The 27,310-nt window shown below is 59.8% G+C and overlaps 2 protein-coding genes and 1 long non-coding RNA gene across 6 annotated transcripts in view; 2 read left to right on the forward strand and 1 right to left on the reverse strand.

The window, feature by feature from the left end:
- The first annotated feature begins 368 nt into the window (after positions 1–368).
- On the forward strand, positions 369–17,320 carry Slc26a11 (solute carrier family 26 member 11). Of its 2 annotated transcripts, XM_070031594.1 has the most exons (16): positions 369–834; positions 1,320–1,512; positions 1,815–1,900; positions 4,132–4,211; positions 5,152–5,294; positions 6,583–6,758; positions 6,913–6,985; positions 8,440–8,490; positions 10,298–10,358; positions 11,603–11,658; positions 11,903–12,043; positions 13,463–13,590; positions 13,825–13,924; positions 14,182–14,315; positions 14,877–14,949; positions 16,038–17,320. In XM_070031594.1, the coding sequence occupies exons 1-16, from the start codon at positions 625–627 to the stop codon at positions 16,133–16,135; spliced, it is 1,803 nt and encodes a 600-aa protein (XP_069887695.1). In that variant the 5' UTR covers positions 369–624; the 3' UTR covers positions 16,136–17,320. The 2 variants fall into 2 exon arrangements, with proteins under 2 accessions (XP_069887695.1, XP_069887696.1); XM_070031595.1 differs by lacking the exons at positions 14,877–14,949; positions 16,038–17,320 and having other exon boundaries at positions 14,088–14,308.
- Positions 17,321–17,935: 615 nt separating this feature from the next.
- On the reverse strand, positions 17,936–24,699 carry LOC138833198 (uncharacterized). Of its 2 annotated transcripts, XR_011373840.1 has the most exons (4): positions 24,276–24,699; positions 22,979–23,046; positions 22,314–22,576; positions 17,936–18,715 (listed from the first exon to the last, which is right to left on the reverse strand). It is a non-coding gene; the product is annotated as an uncharacterized lncRNA (long non-coding RNA). The 2 variants fall into 2 exon arrangements; XR_011373841.1 differs by lacking the exon at positions 22,979–23,046.
- A 452-nt stretch (positions 24,700–25,151) lies between these two features.
- Rnf213 (ring finger protein 213) overlaps positions 25,152–27,310 on the forward strand; it is a 96,032-nt gene continuing 93,873 nt past the window's right edge. For both annotated transcript variants that reach the window (XM_070031596.1, XM_070031599.1), the window contains exon 1: positions 25,152–25,334. In XM_070031596.1, coding sequence (XP_069887697.1) covers positions 25,241–25,334 — 94 coding nt within the window. In that variant the 5' untranslated portion in view covers positions 25,152–25,240. The remainder of the gene's footprint in view (positions 25,335–27,310) is intronic.

Raw genomic sequence — 27,310 nt, forward strand, 5'->3', positions numbered from 1 at the left:
TAAGAAGCCCGGGCGGCGCCGGCCGCGACGCGACGCGGGATTCGGAGTCCCCGGCTGCCCGCCCGTGCCCCCCTCCCCGTCCTCTTCTCGCCTGTGCCCCCCCCGTCCTCCGCCCCTCCGTGCCCCCCCTCCGTCCTCCTCCCGCCCGTGACCCCCTCCGTCCTCTGCCCACCTGTGTATCCCCCCAGGATCCTCCGTCCCCCTCGGGGCCCCCATGGGGGGCTTTCTCCAGCCACCCAGGGCGCCCCTCCGCCCGCCCTCCGCCCCCCCCCCGCCCCCCCTCCCCTCAAGCCAGGCCCTATGTTCAGGGTCGTGCTTCTCTCTGGGACTTAAGTTCTCTGGAAAGAGAAAAAAGCGAGGGAGGGAGGGAGGAATTCTCCCAAAGGAGGCGTTTGTCCCCTTTGGCGTTAGGAAGTCTGTCAGGGTGTCTGGAAAGCTGACGGTGTAAGGGGACGCTGGAGGGTGAGGGGCGGGGTGGCCCCACGGCCCCTGGGCAGCCTAACCCTTCGGCTCCTGAGGGAGGACTGGCCATGTGACTTGGGGTGCCCGCGGCTCCCGTGGGATTGTGGGGGTCGCAGATACCCAGCTTCTGACGGGGTCTGTGTGGCCCAGCCCCACTCTAGGATGCCCTCTGTGAAGGCCTGGGATCGGGCCATGGCCCCCAGGGCCCGCTGCTCCCCGGTGGCCGTGCGGCGGTGTCTGCCCATCCTGGCCTGGCTGCCCAGCTACTCCGCGCGGTGGCTGAGGATGGACCTCATCGCCGGGCTCTCCGTGGGGCTCACGGTCATCCCCCAGGCGCTGGCCTATGCCGAAGTGGCCGGACTCCCGCCCCAGGTGGGTGTCTGACCCCCTGCGCACCAGACCTCAGTGCCTGTCCACAGGCTGAGTGGAACCGGAAGATGGAGTCCAGCCCCACCCCAGCCCCCTATCCCTTGGCCTGTCACCTCTAGCTCGTGACGGCCTTTGAGCCTAAGGTGGGTCTGGATGGGCAGCTGGGGCAGTGCTGTGGCTCATGGTGGACCCGGGAGGCTTTCTCAGAGTCACAGACGTGGGCTCAGGCCACTGATCCACCCAGAGGCAGCAGGGCCACCCTACCTCTAGGCTTGAGCACCCCAGGCCCCGGTCAGTGCTGGTAGGACATGTCTCATGTTCGCTGCAAGGCCGAGGTGGTGGCTAATGGGGCGGGGGTGCACCCTGCCTGGGTCAGCTGGCCTGTCCCAGTACACTTGATCCCAGGGACGGCAGGGACGCCGGGGTGGGTGGTCAGGCCTTGGGCATCCTGGCTGCTCACCCCCCCTTCCTTCCTCCCCACCCCCCAGTACGGCCTCTACTCTGCCTTCATGGGATGCTTTGTGTACCTCTTCCTGGGCACCTCCCGTGATGTGACTCTGGGCCCCACGGCCATCATGTCCCTGCTGGTGTCCTTCTATACCGTCCACGAGCCCGCCTACGCCGTGCTGCTGGCCTTCCTGTCCGGCTGCATCCAGCTGGCCATGGGCTTCCTGCGACTGGGTGAGACTCCGCCTGCTCGCTGTGGAGGGGGCCTTCCGCTCTGCTTTCCCGGGGTACCCAGTCCCCCTGCCACTGCCTTTGACCTCACCTCTCCTTCCTGGCCCCCAAGGCCTGGCTTGTATGTGGGAGGCGGCTCACCCCATCTTCCCTCCCTTGCTCCCTGGACTATCACGGTGGGGGGCAGGGGTGATCACTCCGCAGTCCTCTGCTGCTGGACTCTCTGCTCCCTGTCCCTCCCATGCCGATTCTCCCTGGAACCTGATGGCCCTTTGGGCCAGCTCAGCTCTCCCTCTTGCCGCCAGGGTTTCTGCTCGACTTCATCTCCTGCCCGGTCATTAAAGGCTTCACCTCTGCTGCTGCTGTCACCATCGGCTTCGGGCAGGTCAAGGTAGGCACAGCTCCCACCAGGGCCCTGCCCTTTGACCTCTGCTGGTCACCAGTGGGGAACCTGGGAGTAGGACCTGACCTTTGGTGGCCAGTGGACATTTTGTGCTTTGGGGTGATTTTTTCCATAAATGGAGGAAAATAAGATGAGTGGTTGCCTTATAAAACAGCCCTTCTGTTTTTTGTTTGTTTTTGTTTATTTTTTTGTTGGTCGTGGAGCTTGAACTCTGGGCTTGGGCGCTGTCCCTCAGCTCTTCAGCTCAAGGCTAGTGCTCTACCACTTGAGCCACAGCACCACTTCCAGTTTTCTGATGGTTTATTGGAGATAAGAGTTTCACGGACTTTCCTGCCCGGGCTGGTTTTGAACCTCAGTCCTCAGATCTCAGCCTTCTGAGTAGCTAGGATGACAGGTGTGAGCCACTGGTGCTGGGCAAAACAGCCCTTCTGGGGGAGATGGTTGTGTGATGGTCAGGCTTCACAGCAGAAAACTTAGGGGTTGGTAATTGCACCCCGACTCTCCCTGAGTGTCTGGGTCAGGGAGCTTGTCTGGTGTCACAGGGGTTCTTTCTGCCCTTGCCACCCTTGGCAGTAGGCTGCCCCAGAAAACCATTTCCCCACAAGGAAGGGCTTGGATTGGGTTTTTCATGTTTTTGTTTGCCCTAAGATAGCTATAAAAAGTGCTATAGTCTGTGATGGTCAGCTCCCTCGGGGGGATTTACCCTCCTTGGCTGGGTCCCGTGCTGCCCTGGTCAACTCCCCCAGGGGGATTTACCCTCCTTGGCTGAGTCCCGTGCTGCCCACCCCTGGTTCCCAGGACTGCTCATGGTGTGATAGGGGTGAGCGAGCGCTGGACGGGTGTGGACCGAGTGGCACCAAACTCGTCTGCAGATGGGGCCCTGGAGCCCTTTCTGTCACACTCGGCCACACCCCAGCCTCGTGACCCTGTGTCACCACCCCACATCCCAGCAAAGCAGGCTTCCCAGGGCTCTCCACAGGCCTGTGTCTGTCTTCCCTGGTGCAGCAGAGAATCCAGGCCGGGAGAATGTGCTTAGTGAGTGGCAAGCTGGCTGGGCTGTGCCCGGCTCTGCTTGGGCAGTCAGGCTTGTTACTGTGTCCGTTGCCGGGGAGGGAGCGACTTGGAACATGTAGGTGAGAGTATATACACAAGGTCTGCCCTGCAGATGTGGTTGCTGCTTTGATTGTAACAAGTTCATTGTTAGCATAAGCAACGTTTCCTCCTCTTCCCTGGAGCATTCCACTCTGTAACTACAAGGCCAGTGTGGGTGCCTTTTCTGTGCTTTTCTGGTTGGCTCTAGCCCCACCCCACATTTTTACAGTTGCTTAGGTTGTGGAGTGCTCTGACATGCCCAGGCCAGAGCACCTTCCTTCCTCACTCAGCTGCCACAATCCAGCCCCTGTGTGCAGCAGCGCTGGGGCAGTCAGAGCTGGGCTAGTCCCAGGCCCTACCAGGCCTCAGACAACAGAAAGAACTAAAGCCAGGGGCAGAAGCTCCTCCTGAGGGTCCCAGGGCTGCAGCCCTGGAGGACAGGCCTGGCCAGCCACCTCTGCCCAGATTCTGGGGACAGCCAGTATCCAGTGTGATTTTTTTTGTTGTTGTTCAGTCCTGGGACTTGAACTCTAGGCCTGGGCGCTGTCCCTCAGCAATTCAGCTCAAGGCGAGCACTCTACCACTTGAGCCACAGTGCTACTTCTGGTTTTCTGGTGATTAATTTAAGATAAGAGCCTCAAAGACTTTCTTGCCCAGGCTGGCTTTGAACCTTGATCCTCAGATCTCAGCCTCCTGAGTAGCTAGGATTACTGGTGTGACCTACAGCTTTCAATGTGGTTTTTCTTTCCTGCAGGGGGCAGTTCAGGGTGACTGACATGGCCTTGGTCCAATGGCTGTAGGGTGAGGACAGGGTCAAATGGCCTAGGACCTTTGGCCTTGTAGCTGTAAAACTGCGTTGGCTTCTGGGTGACCCAGACTGGGTTTTTTTTGTTTGCTGGTTTGAAGTGACCTGAACTTGAGGTTCAGTCATTTTCAAAGCTAGTTGTTGTCCTTGAGGCTTTAAGAGAGGTCCTTTGGAAGTACTGATACACGTAGCTGGGCCCCAGGAAGGGCCCTGGGGAGTCTGGGATTGCTTGGCGGGCCTGGGCACCGGGTGGTGCGGGCTGAAGGGACATTGGGGGTCAGGTGGGAGGGCAGGTGTGCTAACTCAGTGTCTGTTTGAGCAGAACCTTCTGGGACTACAGAACATCCCCAGGCAGTTTTTCCTGCAGGTGTATCACATCTTCCTCAGCATTGGAGACACCAGGTACCTTCTTGTTGCTGCTTGCCCAGATAAGGAGCTCTTCCGGCCCCTCCCAGGCCCCGCCCTCCTCTCCACCCACAGGGCACAGGTTCTGCGTTCAGGTGCCTGGGGCTCACACCCGTGCGGGAGCACCTGTCACCTCACCAGAGCGTGGGCCCGGTGTGCCGATGTGCCGCGGCCGGCCGGCCGGGCCTGCTGAGTCCCAGCTGCGTGCTCAGTGGCGCTCTCCTCAGGGCTTTCATGGGAGGCGGGAAGGTGGTCCGGGTGTGGAGGGTCCAGGGAAGGGGACCGGCCGCAGTCTCCTGCTCCAGGGTCCTCACTTGGCCAGAGGAGGACCAGCAGCGGACGCGGATGCAAGCAGAACAGTCAGCTGGCGGCCAGGAATGAGCTCCAGGGAACTGGGGGCTCCTGCGGGGCCTTCCCTCAGCCTGTGGAGGCCAGGACACCTCTTCCATCTGTCCTGCCGGAGATGGCTTGGGGGCACAGTCCGGGGGGGGGGGTCCCCACGATGCTAGGGCCTGGGGAGAGTGGGGGGAGGGCCTGACCTGCAGCTCCTCAGGACCAGGAGGTCCAGCCTCCTGGGGGCCAGCGAAGGGGACACAGCCTGCCCGCGCACACCGCTGACCACACGCCAAGCGTCTCTCCCGACACGCAGTCCTCAGGCTCGGCCGCCATAGGCGGGCGACCTGGACGTGTGGTGCTGGCGGGGCTGCACACTTGGCGGGATGGGGTTTGGAATGAAGGGGGTGCTGGGAGAGAGCCACGGGGGAGGAGCCTTGGGGTGAACACCCACCTGCACACTTGCCGGGATGGGGTTAGGAATGAAGGGGGTGCTCGGAGAGAGCCACGGGGGAGGAGCCTTGGGGTGAACACCCAGCTCCAGAAGGTGGAGTCTAGCCATGCGCACGTGTCTCCGTGGTGGTGAGCAGCGCTCTGCCCGCAGGGTGGGCGACGCCGTCCTGGGTCTGGTGTGCATGGTGCTGCTGCTCCTGCTGAAGCTGATGCGGGACCACACGCCTCCCGTCCACCCCGAGATGCCCCTCGGGGCGCGGCTCAGCCACGGGCTGGTGTGGACGGCCACCACAGGTGAGGGGCCGGCTGGCCAAGGCACGGGCTCCCCGGGGTCCTGGACCTCCTCCTGGGTGGGTGTGACGGGGCCTGGGGCTGTGCAAGCTCCCGGCTGGCGGGAGCCACTGTTGAGCATTCGGCTCCACAGCAGCCATTCTTGGGCAGCGGCAGTACCGCCCCAGGGGCTTGGAGGGAGTCCGGGGCCACCTTGTTCCTGGCTCCAGGGGCGGTGGCCGTGCTCAGCCTCTGCCTCCGAGTCACCCAGTCCAAAGTGACAGCCAGGCAGAGGTTGTGAAGGTTACACCCCCACCCCAAATTCTGAAGCCTTTACACTCTTTTTTTTTTTAATTTTTGGGTCCGGTCATGGGGCCTGAACTCTGGGCCTGGGCGCTGTCCCTCAGCTCTTCAGCTCAAGGCTAGTGCTCTACCACTTGAGCCACAGTGCCACTTCCAGCTTTTTTCTTTTTGCTTATGTGGTGCTGGGGAATTGAACTCAGGGCCTCAGGCATGCAAGGCAAGCCCTCTACCACTGAGCCACCTTCCCAGCCCTCTTTCTTAAACTTAATCTATTTAACCTATTTATCTTTTTTGTTTAAACTAACTTTTTTTTTTTTTTTTGCTCCTGGGGTTGGAGCACTATTCCCTGTGCTCTTCAGCTCAAGTGCTCTATCACTTGAGCTACAGCCCCACTTCTGGTTTTCTAGTGGCTTATTGGAGATAAGAGTCTCACAGACTTTCCTACCCCAGCTGGCTTTGAACCGTGATCCTCAGATCTCAGCCTCCTGAGTAGCTAGGATGACAGGCCTGAGCCACTGGCTCAAGCATGTTGCCTCCTCCGTGGTTTCCCCTTCCCATTTCCCCCCCGCCCCCACAAACTCTTTTAGGCTTTGTTTTGGCTTAAAAAAATAATTTATAGGGTTTATTCTTCAAGCAGGATTTCCCATTGTTTGCCTCCTTGTAGCTAGAATTACAAGTGGGTTATTGAACCCCCCACACTTGGCTTATTGGTTGAGGTAGGATTTCCTAATTTTTTTGCTGGGTTGTCCTCAGACTTTGATCCTCCTTATTTCTGCCTCCCACACCCCAGGGATTTCAGACATGAGCCATCACAGCCACCACAGCCCGCTTTCTTTATCCCCATCCCCCTGTGCAATTCACGGGGCCAAAGCCCTTGCACGGCTGTGTGTACTGCATGGATATTCCTGGGGTTATGGCTGGGTGGAGCCCCGCCTGTGAAGTAGGTTTGCCCCAGGTACATTCCTGTTTCTGCCACGACTCACCAGTACCCCCCCCGTGCCCCCCCCAGCCCGCAATGCCCTGGTGGTCTCCTTCTCGGCTCTGGTGGCATACGCCTTCGAGGAGATGGGATCCCAGCCTTTCACGCTAACTGGAGCCATAGCCGGAGGCCTCCCTCCCATGCGAATCCCTCCTTTCTCCGTGACTACAGCCAACAGGACAGTCTCCTTCACCCAGATGGTGCAGGTGAGCAGAGCACGGGGCACGCCAGGAAATGGAAGAGATGGAGATGGGCCCGGCGTAGCGGAGGCCACGGGCGTGCTGACCTGGGGCTCCAGCAGTGGCCACCCAGGCCCTCCCTGAGCGGGGGCCGCCCCTCACGTCCCTCTCTCCCCGCCAGGACATGGGGGCTGGGCTGGCTGTGGTGCCCCTCATGGGCCTCCTGGAGAGCCTTGCTGTGGCCAAAGCCTTCGGTAAGTCGCCAGCGCCCGCAGCCCCCAACCCCCCCCCCCCCCCCCGTCCCCCAGAGGTGTCTGCCCACCTCGACTGGCTGCCCTGCTGTTTGCTTTTTATCTGCCCTGTCTCTCAACATCGGAGTTTTAGCTAAGGAAACGCACACTCATGTTTTTAAGGGGTGCTGGGGAGGAAGGGGACGGGAGGGGTGGGTGGACGCGTCGGTAGCGTGCTGTCTCCACGCGGCACGTGCGGGCATAGCGGGCTGTGTATGGCTTTTGTTTCGTTTCCTTTCATTTCGTGTGCTTGAACCTGGGGCCTTACGCTCTCACTTGGCTCTTTCACACAAGGCTAGTGCTCTATCAATGAGCCACTCCTCCACTCCTAGCTTTTTGCTGGTTATTTGGAAACAAACGTCTCATGATCTTGGCCTCATGCACTTTCTTGTCCAGGCTAGCTGTAAACAGAGATCCTCAGATCTTGGCCTTCTGAGTAGCTAGGATTGCAGGTGTGAGCCACCAGTGTCTGGCTTCTGTGCTGTTTTAGATGTAAGTTGTAGTAGTGACTGAACTTCAGACTTCACCTTTAATAACTCTGCCTTATACGATTCCATCAACTTCACCAGTGTGCTGCTGGCTCCGCCCTTCCCGAGCCCTCTTCACCCCTGCAGGCAGGGCCGCTCCACTGCCTTAACCACCACCTGTGGGTCGGAATCTTACCGTTTCCACGGCAGCGGCTGGATGTCTAGCTTCATATTATCAACATGCTGTTGCTCTCCTGATCGATGGCCATTGCTTGTGGGGATTGGTTAATTTTGAAGGTTAAAACCCAGCTGGTGAGCTGGTGGGTGGAGCTTAAAGGTATGTGCACCTGTGATGCCAGCTACAGGCAGAGCACAATGCCTGCATGCGTCCCTGTGTGCCTGTCATCCGGGTGACTGGGGAGCAGATGAGGAGGATCACATTTCCAGGCTGGCCCACGCGTCACGCCAGGACCCTAACCAACACAAAAAGCTCAAGTGGTAGAGAGCTTTTGTGCAAGGCTCTGAAACAAACAGAGAGGGACATTAGCCCTAGCCATTTAGTCCAACCTGGGGGAGGGTTAGCATGTTGCTGCACCTCTCTGTTGTTGCATACAGACCCCGCTGCACACACCCGGGCACGTGGCGTGTCCCTTACACACAGTGTGGGGCAAGGGCTGGCTGAGCATTATTAATTCAAAACCCTCAAACCCGCAGTGTTCCGGAGTCGGAAAGCTTCTGGATATCATGCCAGCATTCAGAAACGTGCCAATTTTGAAACTAATCACTGAGCGTGATTAGACACGCTCAGTGTGTAGGTAGTTTTTGTGTGTGCTTTTGTACTTTTATGAAACTTGGACGATGCCGTGTACAGGCTGAGGAGGGGTTTAAAATTTTTTATACCAGCAGTATGGTAAGGCTTCCAGCAACATCCTTCTTACCCGTTTTCTCTAGCTTCACAGAATAATTACCGCATCGACACCAACCAGGAGCTGCTGGCTATAGGTAAGATGCCTTGTGGGCTGGGGCGCTCCGCGGCTCTCTGAGTTGTACCAGGTCTGGCAATCTGGCAATGCTCGTGATGAGCGGAGAGCTTGTAGTAATGAGCCTGGACTGAACCCCAAGTGTCCCCGAGGTTCTATATAACCCTTAGGAATAGGGGGCCCATGCCTGGAGCTCCTGTGTGCCCACACTCAGGTCTGGATCCTTCCCAGGCCGCGTCTGGACCTCTCCACCTTGGGAGGGGCCAGGTAGACCTGGTGACAGGACCGTCTCTGAGCGCCCCTTCCATGCTCCCAGCCCTCCCTGGGCAGCAGTGGGCGGGCCGGTGTGGCAGGCAGGGCAACCCCGTGATCCTCCCCCGGATGCTGGGGACCTCGGGGCTGGGCAGGACTTGGCCCTTTGTTTTTTAGTTTTTTTGGGGTCCGGTTGTGGGGCCTGAACTCTGGGCCTGGGCACTGTCCCTCAGCTCTTCAGCTCAAGGCTAGCGCTCTACCACTTGAGCCACAGTGCCACTTCCGGCTTTTTTCTTTTTGCTTATGTGGTGCTGAGGAATCGAACCCAGGGCCTCAGGCTTGCAAGGCAAGTGTTCTACCACTGAGCCACCTTCCCAGCCCTGGCATAGGCTCTTTCTAACTGTACCCAGGCTGGCCTCTGATTTGCAGGGCCTCTGCCGGGCCTGTCACCAGCCAGGCCCCCCATTTTTGATGATGTGTTCTGGGTGGGTGAGGCTGGAGAGCCTGGTGCTTGAGGGCCCCGCCTGAGTGGCTCGTCCAGAGCAGCCCTGAACCTGTTCCCCGTTATGTAGCCCTTACGCAGTGGGGAACAGCGGTCACTCGCTGGGAGGGCTGGAGGTGGGGGATGAGGCTGGGGGGTGGGTTGTGATAAGGAGGGGCTGCTCGCCCAGTTCTGGATTCCAGTGAGGCTGTGAGCCTGGGGTCTCTCCAGTGGGCTCAGCGCCCCTCAGGGACGGTTTGCAAGCCATATCCCTTGGCCCTCACCATGGCTCATCAGCTTACAGAGCAGGGTGGGGGGGACAGGAGGAGCTCGGATTTGTGGGGGGAGCGAAGCAGGGGTGGGGGGATGGGAGGAGCTTGGGGTGCGTGGGGGGAAGCAGGGCAGGGATGGGGGGATGGGAGGAGCTTGGATGCATGGGAGGAGTGGAGCAGGGGTGGGGCGGGAGGAGCTCCGGTCTGTAGGGGAGCAGGAGCCATCCTGGCTCTCAGTGCACACGCGCTGTGTCCCTGGAGGAAGCAAGTTTCATGCGCGAGCAAGGCTGGGCTGGGTCTAGTGGAATCTGGTCAGGGTTGGGGCTGAGCTCCGTGGTGGTGATTGTTTTTTTCGGGGGGGCAGGGGCACGTATGAGGCCCTGGCTCCACCCAAGCACAATCTCTGAAAAGAATCCAGCTTGCAGCCGGGCACCTATAGCTCACGCCTGTCATCCCAGGCTGAGATCTAAGGATCATGGTTCAAAGCCAGCCCGGGCAGGAAAGTCTGTGAGACTCTTATTTCCCAATGAAGCACCAGAAAACCAGAAGTGGCACTGTGGCTCAAGTGGTAGAGCGCTAGCCTTGAGCTGAAGAGCTGAGGGACAGCGCCCAGGCCCAGAGTTCAGGCCCCACAATCGACCCCCCACCCAAACAAAAAAAAAAGAATTCAGCTTGGGTGAATAGGCCAAGGTGGGCTGTGTTCTCCTTCCCTGGGAGAGCACACAGCTCACCGTTCCTGGCCGGGCCCGCCCAACCCTGGGCCTATCTCTGCGCGCCCCCACCCCCCTACCCCCCGCACCTCCAGTAAGCCCGCTCTTCCCCAGGTCTCACCAACACCCTGGGCTCCCTCGTCTCGTCCTACCCCGTCACTGGCAGCTTTGGGCGGTGAGTGACGCCAGGCCCCTTCCCCTTGCCACACCCTTCTCCCAGCGGCCTCCTGACAACCTCAGCTGTGGGGGCGGGCCGGCCCACTGGGTGGGTGGGATGGCGGGACAGCGGGACTGAGCCGGCCTCTGCAGGAAGGCCCCAGCGCACATTGCCCCAGAACGCTGGTGCCTACGTTAATTCCCAAGAGAACGGCCTCCGCCCTGGTAAATCAGGGTCATGGGGGAGCCAGGGCCCCACAGCTCCTCCCTAGGGTCAACAAAAGTGGTTGGGTCAGGTATCTGCAGCTCTCGCCTGTAATCCTAGCTACTTAGGAGATGGAGATCTGGGGCTTGAGGCTTGAAGGCTGCCCAGGCAGGGAAGTCCATGAGATCTTTGTTTTTGTTGTTTTGGTTATAGGGCTTGGAACACAGGGCCTAGGCACTGTCCCTGAGTCTCTTTATGCTTAAGGGTGGCATTCTACTACTTGAACCACAGGGCCACTTCTGATTTTTGAGTAGTTAATTGGAGGTAAGAATCTCACAGGGCTGTTTTGCCTGGGCTGCCTTTGAACTGCGATCCTCAGATCTCAGCCTCCTCAGTAGCTAGAATGACAGGCATGATCCACTGGCACCAGTTTCCATAAGATTCTTAACGGCAGTTAACCATCAAAAAGCCAGAATTGGAGCCGTGGCTCAAGTGGTAGAGTGCTATGCTAGTCTTGGGCACAAAAGCTAAGCAAGAACTGGGTGCCAGTGGCTTATCCTGTGATTTTAGCTACACAGGAGGCTGAAATCGGAGGATTGTGGTTAAAAGCTAGTCCAGGCAGGAAAGCCTATGAAACTCTTATGTCCAACTAACCACCAAAAAGCTAAGTTCTGAAGCTGTGGCAGAAGTGGTAGAGCTTGAGCAAAAAAGCTAAAGGACAGCACCCAGCCTCAGGACTTGCGCACATGTGTGTGAGCTCACACACACACACACACAGCCAAGCCAAAGTTCAAGCCCTAGTACTGGCACAGAAGAGGAGGAGGAGGAGGAGGAGTCGGCAGCAGTGTAGAGGACGTGCTTTCTCCTTTGAACTTTCCTAATCAATGACCAATGATGTGAACTCAAGGAACAGGCCTGCAGGTGACGGCCCCAGCTCCGTTTCCGGCCTGAGCTCAGCCCCCAGCCAGCCCAGGCCTGGAGGAGGGTCAGCTGCGGTCACGGACGAGACCCGGCCTGTCCCCGGCACGGGGATTCACAGGCTCTCCGTTGCCTTCCAGGACGGCCGTGAACGCGCAGTCGGGAGTGTGCACCCCAGCAGGGGGGCTGGTGACTGGTGAGCCCCCCCACGCCTCATTTCCCCTGCTCCCATGCGGTGGGCATGGGCCGGGCGAGAGGACCCACAGTTGAAGGGACTGGCCGCTGGCAGGGCTTAGAGAGGTCCGAGCCCCAACCCGGCCTTGCCACTTGCTGTGCAGGAAGGAGCCTCGCCAGGCCCTCCGAGGGCCCACAAGGTCACAGTGCTCCCCGTTAGCACCGCTCCCCTGCACCGCAGTGACGCTGTCCCCCCCCCCCCCCAGGTGTGCTGGTGCTGCTCTCCCTGAGCTACCTGACGCCACTGTTCTCCTTCATCCCCAAGTCTGCCCTGGCCGCCGTCATCATCATGGCCGTGGCCCCGCTCTTCGACACCAAGATCTTTGGGACACTTTGGCGCGTTAAGAGTATGTACCTGGGGGCTGGGAAGGTGGCTCAGTGGTAGAGTGCTTGCCTTGCGTGCGTGAGGTCCTGGGTTCGATTCCTCAGCACCACATAAGCAGAAAAGGCCGGAAGTGGTGCTGTGGCTCAAGTGGTAGAGTGCTCGCCTTGAGCTGAAGAGCTCAGGGACAGCTCCCAGGCTGAGTTCAGGCCCCATGACCAGCAAAAAAAAAAAAAGAGCCGGGCGCTGGTGGCTCACGCCTGTAATCCTAGCTACTCAGGAGGCTGAGATCTGAGGATCGCGGTTCAAAGCCAGCCCGGGCAGGAGAGACCGTGAGACTCCTATCTCCAATAAACCACTAGAAAACCGGAAGTGGCGCTGTAGCTCAAGTGGTAGAGCGCTCGCCTTGAGCTGAAGAGCTGAGGGACAGTGCCCAGGCCCAGAGTTCAAGCCCCACAACCACCAAAAAAAAAAAAAAAAAGATATGTACCTGAGCCGGGCGCCAGTGGCTCACGCCTGTAATCCTAGCTGCTCAGGAGGCTGAGATCCAAGATGGCAGATCAGGAGATGCTCAGCTCCAAGTAAACACCTGAAGCCACTAGTGGAGCTGTGGCTCAACTAGCAGAGCACTAGCCTTGAGCACTAGCCAAAAGCTTGGGAACTATGCCCAGGACCTGAATTCAAGCCCCAGTACTGGAGATGACACTTTCCAAAAAGAGGAGTTTGTATTCACAGCCAAGGAGTGCTGGGGCAGGTGTCTGTGAACGGCCGGCCCGGGCAGAGCTGGGAGTTGAGGGCAGGACTTCAGGGTGGGGGTTGGGGGCAGCAGGGAGGTGAGGGCAGGTGGGGGGTGGGGGGGTGTAATCCGTATGACCTACACCAGTGGCTCACACCTGTAATCCTAGCTACTGAGGAGGCTGATATCTGAGGATCTAGCTTCAAATCCAGTCCATACAGAAAAGTGTGAGGTTCATACCTCCATTTAACCAGCAAAAAGCCAGAAGTGGAAGCCTGGCCAAGTGGTAGAGTAGAAAGCAACTGACAAGGCCCAGGCCCTGAGTTCAAGCCCCAGCACCAATTCATACATACAAATAGTATTAATATGGGGGGGGGATATAGTAGAGGTTCCTGGGGGAAACTGAGGCCTGGGCGGTGTGGGACAGGTGGGGTTGAGTGTAGGGTGGAGCCAGTGGCACTTTGTCCCTCGGACACCTCTGCCAGGAGTCCTGCCTGGGCTCTGGGGGGGTCACCTGCCCACCTCTTACCAAACTGCCCCCTCTTCTGGGCCTCCTCTCACCCAGACCGGCCAGGGTCCCCTGGGCACCAGCTGCAGCCACAGCCACCGTCCCTGGGGTGCTTTGGCCTGGGCCGGCTGGCCGCAGGGCGTGCCAGGTGCAGCAGGGGGTGGGGCAGGGAGAGACCCGCTGAGCTGGCCCTGCCCTAGGGCTGGACCTGCTGCCCCTCGGCGCGACCTTCCTGCTGTGCTTCTGGGAGGTCCAGTACGGCATCCTGGCGGGCGCGCTGGTGTCCCTGCTGCTGCTCCTGCATTCGGCAGCCAGGCCCGAGACCCAGGTGCGCCTGGGAGGGGGTGGTGATGGTGAGGGAGTGGAGGGCCGAGTTCACCAGAAGGCTCTGGGAGGCTGTGGGCTTCGCATGGCTGAAAGTGACTGGGGGTGCTCCTGGCCCCTTCCCTCCAGCGCTCCCAGCTTGGGCTGGAGAGTATTTTCTAGAACAAAACCTGCCTGAGGCGGTGCTGTGCTGGGGGGGGGGGGTGGCCTCTGGGACTCACCGCCTCCCTCCCTCCAGGTGCGGGAGGGGCCGGTGCTGGTCCTGCAGCCGGCCAGCGGGCTGCACTTCCCCGCGGTTGAGGCCCTGCGCGAGGCCATCGCAAGGCCGGCTCTGGAAGGTACGGTGCCACCTGGGGCGGGCTCAGGCCAGCGGGCGGGGGGGGCACTTCCTGCGCCCCAGCCCCGGCTCCAGCCTCGGTGTGTGGACAGCACTCTAGCCCGCTGTCCCCTGGGCGCCCAGCCCCGGCTGCCCGGCGTCAGCAGCGGCCGTCCTGTCCACAGCTGGCTCTCAGGAGCCATGGGGACCATTTCAAGCCTGCTCTGCCTGCCGAGCTGCAGCGTGGCGTGACCGTGGGGACCCGGGCTGTCTCCCCAGTGTGTCCCCCTCGCAGCATGATCCTGGTGTGCAGCCACGTCTGCAGCGTTGACTACACCGTGGTGCTGGGGCTGGGCCAGCTCCTGGAGGACTTCCACAAGCGCGGCGTGCGCCTGGTGTTTGTCGGCCTGCGGGTGAGCAAGGCGGTGCGGGGGCTGATGGGACGTCCGGGCCCCTGGGCCTCGCCAGCAACAGAGCCCGCGGCCCTCACTGGCGGGGCTCTGCTGGGGCTCCCGACCCCACTGGCCTTCACCCCCTCGTGGGTAAAATGGCCCTGAGGGGTCACGGACGTGGCCTCGCTCTCCCGGGAGTCCAGGCTGACCCGTTTGCCACCACGTGCAGGCGCATGTCCAGGGGCACCCAGTCCCGGGCTGCGCTGTGGGACTTACTCTGTGGAGCACTGGTCTTGGTCTCTGCAGCCTGTTGGTGTGGAATCTGCTTTCAGACAGCCGTCCCCTGCCCTCCCCGCCCTCCCCCCCCCCCGCCCGTGCAGAGGTGAAGCAGCACCTCGCCAGCACATGCCTGGGGAGCACCAGGCCCCTGCCGCCCGCCCGCGGCAGAACCCTGCCCCCCCCCCCCCCGCCTCGTGCAGAGGTGAAGCAGCACCTCGCCAGCACATGCCTGGGGAGCACCAGGCCCCTGCCGCCCGCCCGCGGCAGAGCCCCACCCTGCATCCAAGCACGTCTGCCCTGCAGGTGCCCGTGCTCCGCGCCCTGCTGGCGGCTGACCTGAAGGGCTTCCAGTGCTTCTCCACCCTGGAGGAGGCAGGTGGGTGTGGGGGGACAGGGGGAGGGTGTTCTCACGTGCGTCCACACCCCAGGTGGTCAGGACAGAGCCGGACAGGGTCGCAAGAGCCAGAGCCCTGGGGCCGGGGGTGGCACCACACCCGAGTCCCTGGAAGGGCCATCATGCCAGCGCAGGGCGGGATTGGAGGTGGGTCAGCTGCAGCCACAGCTGCCCACAGGTCCTGGCCCAGCCACGGGGAGTGGCGAGGCCCTGGCAGGCTGCCTCTGAGACTTTTGGGGGGACTTTTATATTTTATTTATTTATTTATTTATTTATTATGTCTGTCGTGGGCCTGAACTCTGGGCCTTGGGTGCTGTCCCTCAGCTCTTCAGCTCAAGGCAAGCGCTCTACCACTTGAGCCACAGCGCCACTTCTGGTTTTCTGGTGGTTCATTGGAGAGAAGAGTAGCACAAACTTTCCTGCCTGGGCTGGCTTTGAACCACGATCCTCAGATTTCAGCCTCCTGAGTAGCTAGGATGACAGGCGTGAGCCACTGGAGCCAGGCTTATATTTTATTTTTCAGATGTATGTTTGAGGTGATGTTTAAACCTAAAGTAGCAAAGAGATCAGGTGTCCTGCCTATACATCCTTCTGACGGGATACAATGTTTCCATTAAGCACCAATCAGGATACAGTGTTTCCATCATTGACCAACCGGGACACAGTGTTTCCATCATTTGTCAACCGGGGGACAGTGTTTATCACTCTAGAAAGCTCCTTCCTGCTGCTGCTGGGGGGGGGGGGGCACTGCTCTGATTTCCGGCAGAGCCATGAGGATCGGTGGAACTCTCATGTTCTTAGTGGAGCTGGCTTCAGTGCTGACAGGCAGGAGGGGCCTGCGGAGGCCCAGCTGTGGGGAAGCGTCGGCAGGCACCCACAGGTGCCCGCAGGCAGATTCACCGCGGGAGGGCCTGCCCAGCTCACAGTGGAGCCCACCAGCGGTAGCGGTCTGCCAGGGTGACCCCGGCCCCCAGGGCCCCGGCTGCCCCATGCCACCACAGAGTTGCCCCCCTGCTGCTGTCAGTGCTAGGAAACCTTGCACATGGAGTTCTCATTGTTGCTTTTCTCAGAGAAATACCTGATGCAGGACCTGGGGCTGGAGCCCTACGACATCTGCGAGGACTCGGACGCCGCCCCCGAGCACACCGCCACCCTGCTGCAGGCCTAGTTGGGCCTTCCAGGGGCAGCTGGTGTGGGAGGAGCCTCCAGAAAGTTCCGTCACTGTGGTCTGGTGCCAGACACCGCCCCGCGGGACACACACCGTTTGGGGAAAACATGCTCAGGGGACCCTGGGAGGCGCAGGACCGCGCGGGGCCCCGCTGTGCCTCTGGTGTCCTTGGGGTAGATTACAAAGTCACCTCCCTGCTGCCGGCTGCACGGTTCTTCCAGGGAAGGAGCACCTCCGAGAGGAGGGGGGCAGCAGGGTACCACAAGGAAGAGGGGGCCCCCCGGCCCCAGCGCCCCCCCCATCCCCAGCTCTGGAAGAGCAGAGGAGGCAGGCGCCGTAGTCAGCGTGTACCTGGGTTAGGAGCTCAGTTTTGTGCCCTGCACGTTCAGGTTGAGGCCCTGGCCCCAGGGTGACTACTTGGCAGTGGAAGTGAGGTGGTGAAGTAAAGCTCTGCAAACTCACAAACTGACAAACAAGCTGGGTGCCAGTAGCTCACACCTGTAATCCTAGTTACTCAGGAGGCTGAGCACTGGGGATTTTCAAGGCCAGCCTGGGCAGAGAAGTCCACAAGATGCTTTACTTGGTCTGGGAATGTAGCTTAGTGGTAAAGTGCTTGTTACCCACACATGAAGCCCTGGGTTCGATTCCTCAGTATCACATAATCAGAAAAAAAACAGAAGTGGCGCTGTGGCTCACGTGGTAGAGCGCTGATCTTGAGCAAAAGGAGCTCAGTCAGGGACAGTGGCCAAGCCTTGCCCCAGGACTGGCCAAAAAAAAAAAAAAACTAGAAAAGGCTAGAAGTGAAGCTGTAGTGTGGCTCAAGTGGGAGAGCGCTAGCCGTGATCACAAGAGCTCAGGGACAGCGCCCAGGCCCTGGGTTCAAGCCCCAGTGCCGGCATAATAGTGCTTCAATGAAGCTGAATTATGAAAAAATTCCTGCACAAGACAAAATAGTCCGGTGCCATGCGTAGGCCACCAGTGCGACTAGAGTCACGTGTTTCTAAGTGCTTAGGAATTTTCAAGGTCTTTCCTCACCTATCCCGTTCCCATCTTTCCAGAACTGAAGGCAAAACATCTTCCTGAGGGGGAGGTAACAATGTTCAACAAGAAATGTACTCATTACCTTGGAACTGTAGCCCTCTGTACGTCACCATTACAATAAAACAAAATTAAAAAGGCTTTCTGAGACCGTTCAGAGACTCACTAGGAGTTAATCACCATTAAGACTGCTAAGAATGCTAATCCTGATTCTAGATCATTATTGTGCCTTTCTACTTTTACTTTTCTTTCAAGTGAGCTAAGCTGCTGGGGGCCAGGCGGATTTGACTGTTTGACCAACAGCTGTCAGACCATCTCTTTTGTGCTTGGCTGCTCTCAGCCAGTCTGATAGCCTGGCCTGCTGGCTGCTCTGAGCCTCCCCGGAACTATACTCCAGCCGCAGGAGCGCTGCACCGCCAGCTGCTGGGGCCCCAACTCCTGGGACAGCTCCTGCTGCAGTGCTCCTTCCCGTGAGTGCCGCAGACAGCCTGCACTGGCCGGGAAAGAGGGCGCTGAGGGCTCCCCACAGCTGTGATTGGTGCCCTGCAAGGCTTGAGGCCTGTGATTGGTTCTTCCTGAGGCGATGAGGGTTTGTGACGTTTCCCTCTAAAAGTAGGGACTCCACTCAGAGTCCTTGACCTCCATCACCGAGTAAGGATTTCTGGACAAGTCACGGTGGTGTGAAAACTTGGCTGAGCAGACCAGCAGAGAGGTGGGGGGGGGGGGGCTAAAGGAGAGATACACAGCCCTTGGGTGGTCAGGTTTATTTATATGGCAAAGGCAGAGAGTCTGACTCAAAGATGAAAGAGAGGAGTTTATCTTCGCTCAGTCACTCTTGGTGTTACTACATTTTCCAAGTTTCTGGCTCTTGTTTACCATTCTGGGTGTTTGCATTCTGGGGGCAGCCTTTCTCTTGGGAAGGCATACATCCTGCCAGACATGTTAATTCTTGGGGTGCATCTCAGGAAGGAGAGACTCCAAAGCGAAGATAATGCCTCTTTGTTTCTAAACACCATGTTCCTGAATGGCCTTCACCAGGCCCCATTTTCCTCCACGTGTCCTGCCTCGGCCAGTGATGGGTGAAAATGGTAGGAATTTCAAGCTGACCACAGAAGCGCTGCCCCTTTTCTAGCTGTGTAAGCAGTGTGCTTGTCTCTGGTTAGTCAGTGGTTAGTCAGCTCCTGCCTGCTGCCGTCTGAGGCCGTGAGGCTTCTTCTGAGTGACCTGTTGGCCCGCTTATGCTCTTCATCACAAGCGAAGCACACTGGGATGGTTGCACAAAAACTAGACAAGACCTGCTGCTTCCAGCCCCGACCCCCGTGTCCAGTGAGGACACGAAGGGTCTTGGAGCAGTCGAAGTGGCTGAGAGCCCTCGGGGGAGCTGAAGGCCCTGACACCAAGGCGCAGAGATGTAATCCTAGCAGCAGCTGAGTGGATCCGAAGGAGCGGCAGGCAGCTGTGAAGGATGCCAGCAGAGCCGGGCAGACGAGACACGCTGTGAAGAGCCGGGGGCCACAAGCTTCCATCTAGAGCTGGAGAGAGCTGGCCAGGGGAAGAGACGGCGTGTGACACTCAGCACAGGCGCTCTACCTCGGCTGTTGGGCGTTGGTCCTCTGGGCCGGGGACCGTGTCGGCCGTGGGCGCCTGCGGCAGTCAGCCTCCTGCTCTGCGGGCTTGGGGCCCCAAGCCTCTAGTTCTCAAGGGCCACGCTGTAAGCTCTGGGTTTGGAAGTTTAGCCAGCAAGCCTCTGGAACTCAGGACCACCCATGCGAAGAGAGACAAAGATTTGTGACAACTGTCCCTCCCTTCTCATGTCCCCTCTCTGCCTCGCTACCTAGGACAGGATCAGTCCTAGCTCTTTCGGGGTTCTAGGACAGTCACTGGTGGCCTCTCGAGTAAGTGAGCAAATTCGAATCCAAGTGCTGGTGTCGGAAGGGAGCAAGGAGAAGGAGGAGGAGGAGGAGGAGGAGGATGAAGGGGAGCTCCTCTGGTCCAGCCTAGGACGGTAAGTAGCAAGCCCAAGCCCAGACAGCAGGAAAGCAAGGCCACCGAGTCCTGGGTGGTTTCAGTGCTGTGGTGGGGTCTTGGGAGTCTCCGGTGGGCAGCCACCTGTCCTGGCCTTCTTGGTTTTCTGACCGGGCCGGATGCCTATGGTGTTTAACTTATTCGGGTCCCTTGTGGCCTGCGTTCTTTTCACCCCGATGACCAGGGACTATGGCACCTTTGTCATCCTCACGGGGCCAGAGGAGCTTGGGGAGCTAGGGAGGCGGGAGTACTTAGGTCCAGAAAACACCCTGCTTGCCCCTGTCCCTCTGTCCTGAGATCTGAGGCAGGTTGGGAGCTGGTGCCCCCTCAGGCTGTGAATTCCACTTTCTTGAGCACTGCCTGTTTACATGGCCATGGCCGAGGTAAATGAGAGCCTTGTCTCCATCCTGCCTTGCCACACAAGCCCTGCCCCGCCCCGCCCCGCCCCGCCCTGCCTGGGCAGCAGCAGGCAGAGACCCACGCCCTCACAGCCCGGTCTGGGTAACGGGTAACTGTCCCCAGGCCCACGCAAGCCCTGCCCCACCCCGCCCCACCCTGGGCAGCAGCAGGCAGAGACCCAAGCCCTCATGGGCCCTGTCTGGGTAACTGTCCCCAGGCCCATGCAAGCCCTGCCCCGCCCCGCCCTGGGCAGCAGCAGGCAGAGACCCACGCCCTTGCAGCCCCATCCGGGTAACGGTCCCCAGGCCCACGCGTCCCCTCACAAAGCCGCCTTGTCCTCAGTGCTGGCATCTCCACACGCTTAGCAAAGGGCCTCTGTCCGTGCAGCCAGGGCCAAACCCAGAGGTGGCTTTGCCATCACAGACTGGCGGGGGTTGTGCGTGTGTGCATGCACACGTGTGCACAGATGTGGGGAGGCAGCGCTAAACTCTAGGGACACATCCTTGTGCAGGATGACAGCATGGGGCCCGGGGCTCCTCTCCCATAGATCTGCCACAGCCTCCCCAAGAGGCAGAGATGCCCAGGCTCCAGTTGGGAGACGAGACAGCGCCTCCTTTCGCCCCTGCTGCCCTGGGCTCCAAGTCCTTTCCCACCCAGGCTCCCAGCTCCTGCCCTGTCCACGGAGTTACACTTCTCCATTTCATCTTCTAGCTGTTAGATCACATGTATGTTGTATGCTATGTTGTGTGCCTTGTTTTTCCTTTGAGATATGGATTCTGGATCTAAGTAACTCCATCTTGGCATCTTAGTAGATGTTAATAGAAGATGTGAGCACTCGAGAGGTTGAAGCAGGATACCAGGGAAACTGAGGCCTGGTGTAGGCAACTCAGAAGTATGGTATTCAGAAACTGAACGCGTTCTTTCCTGAGGGATGCAGCTCTCACCCTGGGATGCACAACTGCCTGACAGGATGCCCCAAAAATGCAGATAGCTGGGTGTCTCCTTGTTTCAAGGATAAGGATCTGTTTTAGGGCAGGATTCATTCTTACCTGGAAACTCAGAGAATAACTCCAGGTATGGTTAGAGCCAAGACACAGCATCTAACTTTGCTTAACTTAAAGCCAGACCCCTGCCTTTACACTATAAATACCCAGCAGCCCAAGGAGCTGTGTCTCTCTGAGTGTCTCCGTGTGTGTGTGTGTGTGTGTCTGTGTGTGTGTCTGTGTCTGTCTTTGTTTTTGTGTCCCTAGGAGAGCACCCCCATTCTGCTACAGTGTGCCATGTATGCCTGCTTTTTTTGTCAAAGTCTGCCCTGAGCCATGCAGGCCCTGCGCAGACACATCCCTCTCTTGGCTAAGTTTCCACCAGTATCTGTTACCTAGGTAACTGGTACCCCTGGAAGCAGTCACCTTCCCCTCCTGCTAGGTCACATCCTGGGGACCACCTCTGGCCACACCTCCCATCTGACCCTAGGAGGGTCCCAGGCCCTGAGGTTGCGTCCGGATCCAGTGTGGCCACATCCCTTCCTGCCCCTGGCCTGGGGGTGGGTCTCCCCGCTTGGCCGTGCCTCTCCAGCATGCATGGCAGGGGGCTGGCTGCAGTTCAGTAAATAAACTTCTTTTTCTGCCTGAATAGCATGTGGTGTTTTCTTCATCGGCTACCTAACGAAACCTACCTACTTAATATAACTTACATAAAGCTCTGCCAAGTTCTCTTACCATTGTGACTTGTCCAGAAATTCTTATTCTGAGATCGAAGTCAAGGACCCTAAGGGTTCCTGTATTTAAAGGGGAGCTTTGCTAACCCTCACCTCTGTCGGTGACAAGGTGACAAAGGAATCCCTTGGATTATGGACATGTCCAAGTTGTTGAGCTGCAGGAAAGTCTTGATCCCCCCTCCCAATTATTCCCCTGGGTAGTTTGCTCTGCCTATGTAGAACTTCTGTTAGGTTTCATGCCTCACACCAGTTTATGTGATTTCTGCCTTTATAAGCTTTGTGCTAACTGCATTCATGGCTGCGGGTCTTAGACAGGAGTCTACTTGCAAGAGCTGGCTTTCCTTTTTTTGTTGTTGTCAGTCATGGGGCTTGAACTCTGGGCCTGGGCACTGTCCCTGCGCTCTTCAGCTCAAGGTGAACGCTCTACCTCTTGAGCCATACCACCACTTCCGGTTTTCTGGTGGTTCATTGGAGATAAGAGTCTCATGGACTTTCCTGCCCAGGCTGGCTTTGAACCGCGATCCTCAGATCTCAGCCTCCTGAGCAGCTGGGATGACAGGCGCGAGCCACCAGCACGTGGCTGAGAGGGCAGTTTGACAGGCTTATCCTCACTGCAGTTTCCCGGGCCCGGTAACGGCATTTCAATGGAAGGAAGTTTAGCCACTTTGATGGTTGGGCCAACTTCCACGGCCTACCCCATTTGGTGTTTATTGAGCAGGCTGTACCTCCTCACCTCACCCCTCCCTCCTGCCACAGTGTATTCTAAAGTCCCGCCAGGACCAAAACACTGCCTTGTGCAGGATACTGACCCCCCACCTGGCCCACAGGCCACCCGTCAGGCTGGCTCTGAGCTGCCCTCTCCCCCTCTCCTCCTCTCTCCCATTCCTTTCCCATCTGTCTCCTCCCCCCCCATGGGACTGTTGCTCCAGGCCTGTTTCCCACTGGTTACTCAGGTCTTAGCATCTCCTTCCCAGCCCATGCCACGCCTCCCACATCTACCTTTGGTGGAAAAGGTTTCTTGGACTTCTCTGCAGGAGCCACCACAGTCCTTTGGGTCTCAGCCCCGCATGTGGCGTGGGATGATCATTGCTGTGCTCAGCTCTGGCTTGAAAAAGAATCTCCAGACCTTTCCAGCTCAGACAGGCTGTGGGTCAGGGCAGGCCGCCGTCCGCCAGCCTCTCAACCTCATCCTCACAGGTGGCTGTGCATGCACCGGGCCTGAACCTGCCTCTCTTGGCGAAGTTTCTTCTCACAGCATTCACCTGCGAGGAGAACACCTCGGGTTCCAGAAGTTGACACTGAGAGGTAAAGTCTTCTGACTCAAAGTCCCCCTTGGGCAGCCCCACTTCCAACCAGGCCCCATCCACCCATCCTGAGCTAGGAAGCAGCCAGCTCCCACCCCACGGGGGTCCTGTTGCCGCCAGCAGGTAAGGGCTAGGGACGTTCCCCTCTAAAAGTAGGGTCCTTGACTTGGGAAGCAGAGTAAAAATTTCTGGACCAGTCACGATGGTGTGAAAACGGGGCAGAGCTTTGTTGAATAATGCAGCCAGCGAGCAGACAAGCAGTCGGGAAGGGTGGTACTCTGGGAGAGACTGAGACCTACAGTTAGAGTATTGATGTGTTAAAGGAAAGGAGTCAAAGCTATGCAAAGATAGGTGTTTCACCTTCGCTTTAATCGCTCCTGCTGCTTAGGCTGGATGTTTTGGGCATTCCTTCCAGGTCAGAATGCATCCTGCCATAGAACAGATAAAGCGTTCCGTTGTCTGCATTTTGGGTATTTGGGTAGGAGCTGCTTTCATTTGGGGGAAGTGTTTCTTTTAGGAAGGCCTACATCCTGCCAAACAAAGATTAATTCTAGGGGTGAGAAATGCATCTCTCAGGAAGGAGCGCATCCTGTTGCTTTTCTCTGGATGTGCTTTGATGCTTCTAAATACCTGCCTCCCAGCTCATGTTCAATTTACCCGGCTTTGTTTTTCCCCTAGATAACTTTGGTCCCTTAATCATAAGGCAAGTAGATGGCTCAGTATCTCCAGTGTTTGCTGTAAGCTTAAAATACCTCATTTTCCCCTGGTCTGTTCTGCCTCATTTCCCCCTAAAATGACTTTATTCTCTTAATCTTTCTTTTTTTGTCTTGGGTTTGAACAGGGGGCCTGGGCGCTGTCCCTCAGCTCTTCAGCTCAAGGCTAGCTCTCTACCACTTGAGCCACAGCGACACTTCCTGTTCCCTTAATCTTAAGGGAAGTAGATGGACCAGATTTTTTTTTGCGGGGGAGGGGGGGAAGGAGGGAGGGGAAGGGAGTTATATAGGGCCTGAACTCTGGGCCTGGGCGCTGTCCCTCAGCTCTTCAGCCAGCTCAAGGCTAGCTCTCTACCACTTGAGCCACAGCACCACTTCCTGTTTCCTGCCCTGCCCTGGCTGGCTTTGAACCGTGAGCCTCAGATCTCAGCCCCCTGAGTAGCTAGGATGAGAGGCGTGAGCCACCTGGCGCCCAGCAGTGGGCCAGCTCTAGGCTTGAGTTCTTGCCTCCCTTCCCCTAGTCTATCCTGTTTCACTCCCGTAGACTGTACTTGCATCTCCTGCTCTCTAATCAGTGACAAGCAGTACGCAGCTTGCTAAACATCCATCTAGTAAGATTGGCCCCATCTACCTACGATTGGCCCCAATTACCAAGCCAACAAGCTGCGGGCGGTAAATTCCTGCAAGCTGTGGATTGTAAATGTGATAACAGAGCCCAGAGAACCAGGGTTAGGAGCCAGGTGGAGGCATCCAACTAGTAACAAGCACATATGCCCCTTTCCACGCAGTTGCTGACCCCTGCCTTGCGTGCTGAAGCTGGCCGGAAGGACTGGCTTGTTTGAACAACTGCCCAGAGATAGATGGGTTACAACCTAGTTGGTCACCTGCGCGTGACCCGACAGGACTACACGGTTTTGTGTGAATGTCACAACCCTATTGGTCACCTGCGTGTGTCCAGCTTGTCCCTCGTGGTCCATCTGCTATAAAAACGGGGTCAGACAGTAGCCGGGGTGTGTCTCTCCGAGGCAGTCTGGGGCCTGGGTCTGCTGCCACCTGCTACCCTGGTGCTAGGTGCGAGAATAAAGCTTGCTTGATTTTCACTTTTGTTCCAGTCTCGTTCTTTGGATCACGGACCCTATTATTGGGGTGCTATTTTAATGAGGCCCTGTCCTAGACCAACCTACGCCCGGGCAGGTCAGGAGGGTGGCCGACTGGACAGCTCGGGCCTCTCCCCCTCTCCCCCGCCGTCCCGGGACCCGGGCTCCGGGTGCAAGACCCAAAGTGGTCTGGGGAGAGAGGCCGTGGACACCGGGCGCCCTCTGGGCCTGGCCACAGCCCCGGCCGCCCCTGAACCTGCCTGGGCCAGCGGCTCCCTCCCCAGGCCGCACTCCCCAGGCCCGCACACAGCCTCGCCCCCGCCCTGCTGGCGCCCTGGGGTTGGCCCTGGGGTTGTTGGGGTCCCCTCGGGCGAAACCTGGGGCGCGCGGGCCGGGCCCGGGTGGAAGAACCGCGCGGGCCCCGGGCGCGTCCCGGGCTCCGGCGTCCCGGGCGCCGCCTCTTCCCCGAGGCCACAGTTTCGGTTTCCCGGAGCGGGTGCCCCGCCCCGCGCCCCGCCGCGCCCCGCTTCCCGGGGCCGTGGGAACGGCAGGTGCGGGAGGGGCGCGCGGGCCGCGGGGCGGGGCGGGGGCCGGAAGCGCGGGGCGGGCGCGGGGCGGGGCGGGGCGGGGCGGGGCGGGCGCGGGGCGGGGCGGGGCGGGGCGGGGCGGGCGCGGGGCGGGGCGGGCGCCGGCCGGGCCGCGGACGTCGTCGGTCACTTTCCCAGAAAATGAAACCGAAGCGGGCGGCGGTCACGTGCCGCGGGGCGCGGGCTTAAAACGCGGCGCGGGCGACGCTTGGCGCTTGGCGAGGGATGGAGTGCCCCGCGTGCCGGCGCGGACGCGGGCCCCGGGACCGGTTCTGCAGCGAGTGCGGGAGCCGCCTGCGCCCCGCGGCCCCCGCCGCAGGTGAGGCCGGGCGGGACGGGAGCGCCGGGGCGGACCCCGGGCCCCGCAGCCCCGCAGCCCCGGGCCCCGCAGCCCCGCAGCCCCGCAGCCCCGCAGCCCCGGGCCCCGCAGCCCCGCAGCCCCGCAGCCCCGCAGCCCCGCCGCCCCGGGCCCCGCAGCCCCGCAGCCCCGGGCCCCGCAGCCCCGCAGCCCCGGGCCCCGCAGCCCCGCAGCCCCGGGCCCCGCAGCCCCGCCGCCCCGGGCCCCGCAGCCCCGCCGCCCCGGGCCCCGCAGCCCCGCAGCCCCGGGCCCCGCAGCCCCGCAGCCCCGGGCCCCGCAGCCCCGCAGCCCCGGGCCCCGCAGCCCCGCAGCCCCGCAGCCCCGGACCCCGCAGCCCCGCAGCCCCGCAGCCCCGGACCCTGGGGCTCTTCGCTAAGTTTCAGTTTCCTTTCTCGGGGCGCAGGCTTTCCTTCCTCCGGAGGCCGGCGGAGCGGGGCCCGGGAGCATTTCGGGGAAGCCCGGGATGGGGGGGCGGGACGCTGGGGTGCAGGCCCCGGCCGGTCCAGGTCCGAGCCGAACTTCCCACCACCGGGGCGGCCAGCCCGACTGCCTGCTGCCACCCTGCCTGCCTCCCTCCCTGCCTGCCTCCCTCCCTGCCTGCCTCCCTCCCTCCCATCCTCCCTGCCTCCCAGCCTGCCTCCCTGCCTCCCAGCCTCCCTGCCTCCCTCCCTCCCATCCTCCCTGCCTCCCAGCCTGCCTCCCTGCCTCCCAGCCTCCCTGCCTCCCAGCCTGCCTCCCTGCCTCCCAGCCTCCCATCCTCCCATCCTCCCAGCCTCCCTGCCTCCCTGCATCCCTCCCTGCCTCCCATCCTCCCAGCCTCCCTGCCTCCCTGCATCCCTCCCTGCCTCCCATCCTCCCAGCCTCCCTGCCTCCCTGCCTCCCTCCCAGCCTCCCTGCCTCCCTCCCTGCCTTCCTCCCATCCTCCCAGCCTCCCTGCCTCCCAGCCTCCCTCCCTGCCTCCCTCCCTCCCTGCCTCCCTCCCTCCCTGCCTTCCTCCCATCCTCCCATCCTCCCATCCTCCCTCCCCCCCTGCCTCCCTGCATCCCTCCCTGCCTCCCTGCCTCCCTCCCAGCCTCCCTGCCTCCCTCCCTGCCTTCCTCCCATCCTCCCAGCCTCCCTGCCTCCCTCCCTCCCTCCCTGCCTCCCTGCCTCCCTCCCTGCCTCCCATCCTCCCTGCCTCCCATCCTCCCTGCCTCCCTGCCTCCCTCCCTCCCTGCCTCCCATCCTCCCTGCCTCCCTGCCTCCCTCCCTGCCTGCCTCCCAGCCTCCCTGCCTCCCTGCTGGCATAGTGGCCCTAGAAGTGGGTTTTGCAGTCTGCGGTGTGCTAATCCAAGACATGCCCAGCTGCCCCAATCCCACCCTAATCATGCTGACAGTGTGGCACAGACGGATTGGAGCACTTGTCCACAGTTACTCAGCCCGCATGCGGCAGCCAGGATTTTCTTTGCTTAATGGGGGTACTGGGGCTTGAACTCAGGCCACCATCCTGCTTAATGGCTGAGGGTTGGTGTGGTACCACTTGGGCTACAGCTCTCTACGTGTGGCTTTTTGGTGGTTCATTGGAGAGAAGAGTCCCATAGATCTTACCAAGTCTGGCTTCTACCTGCGATCCTCAGATCTCATCTCTGAGCAGCTAGGATTACAGGCGTGAGCCACCGACGCCTGAGCAGAGTGGGGATTTTAAACCGTTTGGCCGGGGCCTCAGCGTGAGGGAAGAGCGGGCGCTGCTGGGGCTCAGGTGGTGATGTCTGTAGTCCTGTCTTCCTGTCTTCAGAAGCTTGTCGGGGAGAGGGACTCTAGGCAATTTATGTCTTGGGACTAAACGAGAAGGAGCGCACCCCACACCCCAGGGGCTTCATGGGGTCCTGGGCTCCACCCCTCGTGGGGTGGGTCTCCTGGTAGAGGAGGGGTGGTGAGGGGAGCAGGCAGGGCTGCAG

Source organism: Dipodomys merriami, unplaced genomic scaffold (assembly GCF_024711535.1).
Source record: "Dipodomys merriami isolate MVZ:Mamm:240054 unplaced genomic scaffold, mDipMer1.0.p SCAF_202, whole genome shotgun sequence".
NCBI lineage: Eukaryota > Metazoa > Chordata > Mammalia > Rodentia > Heteromyidae > Dipodomys > Dipodomys merriami.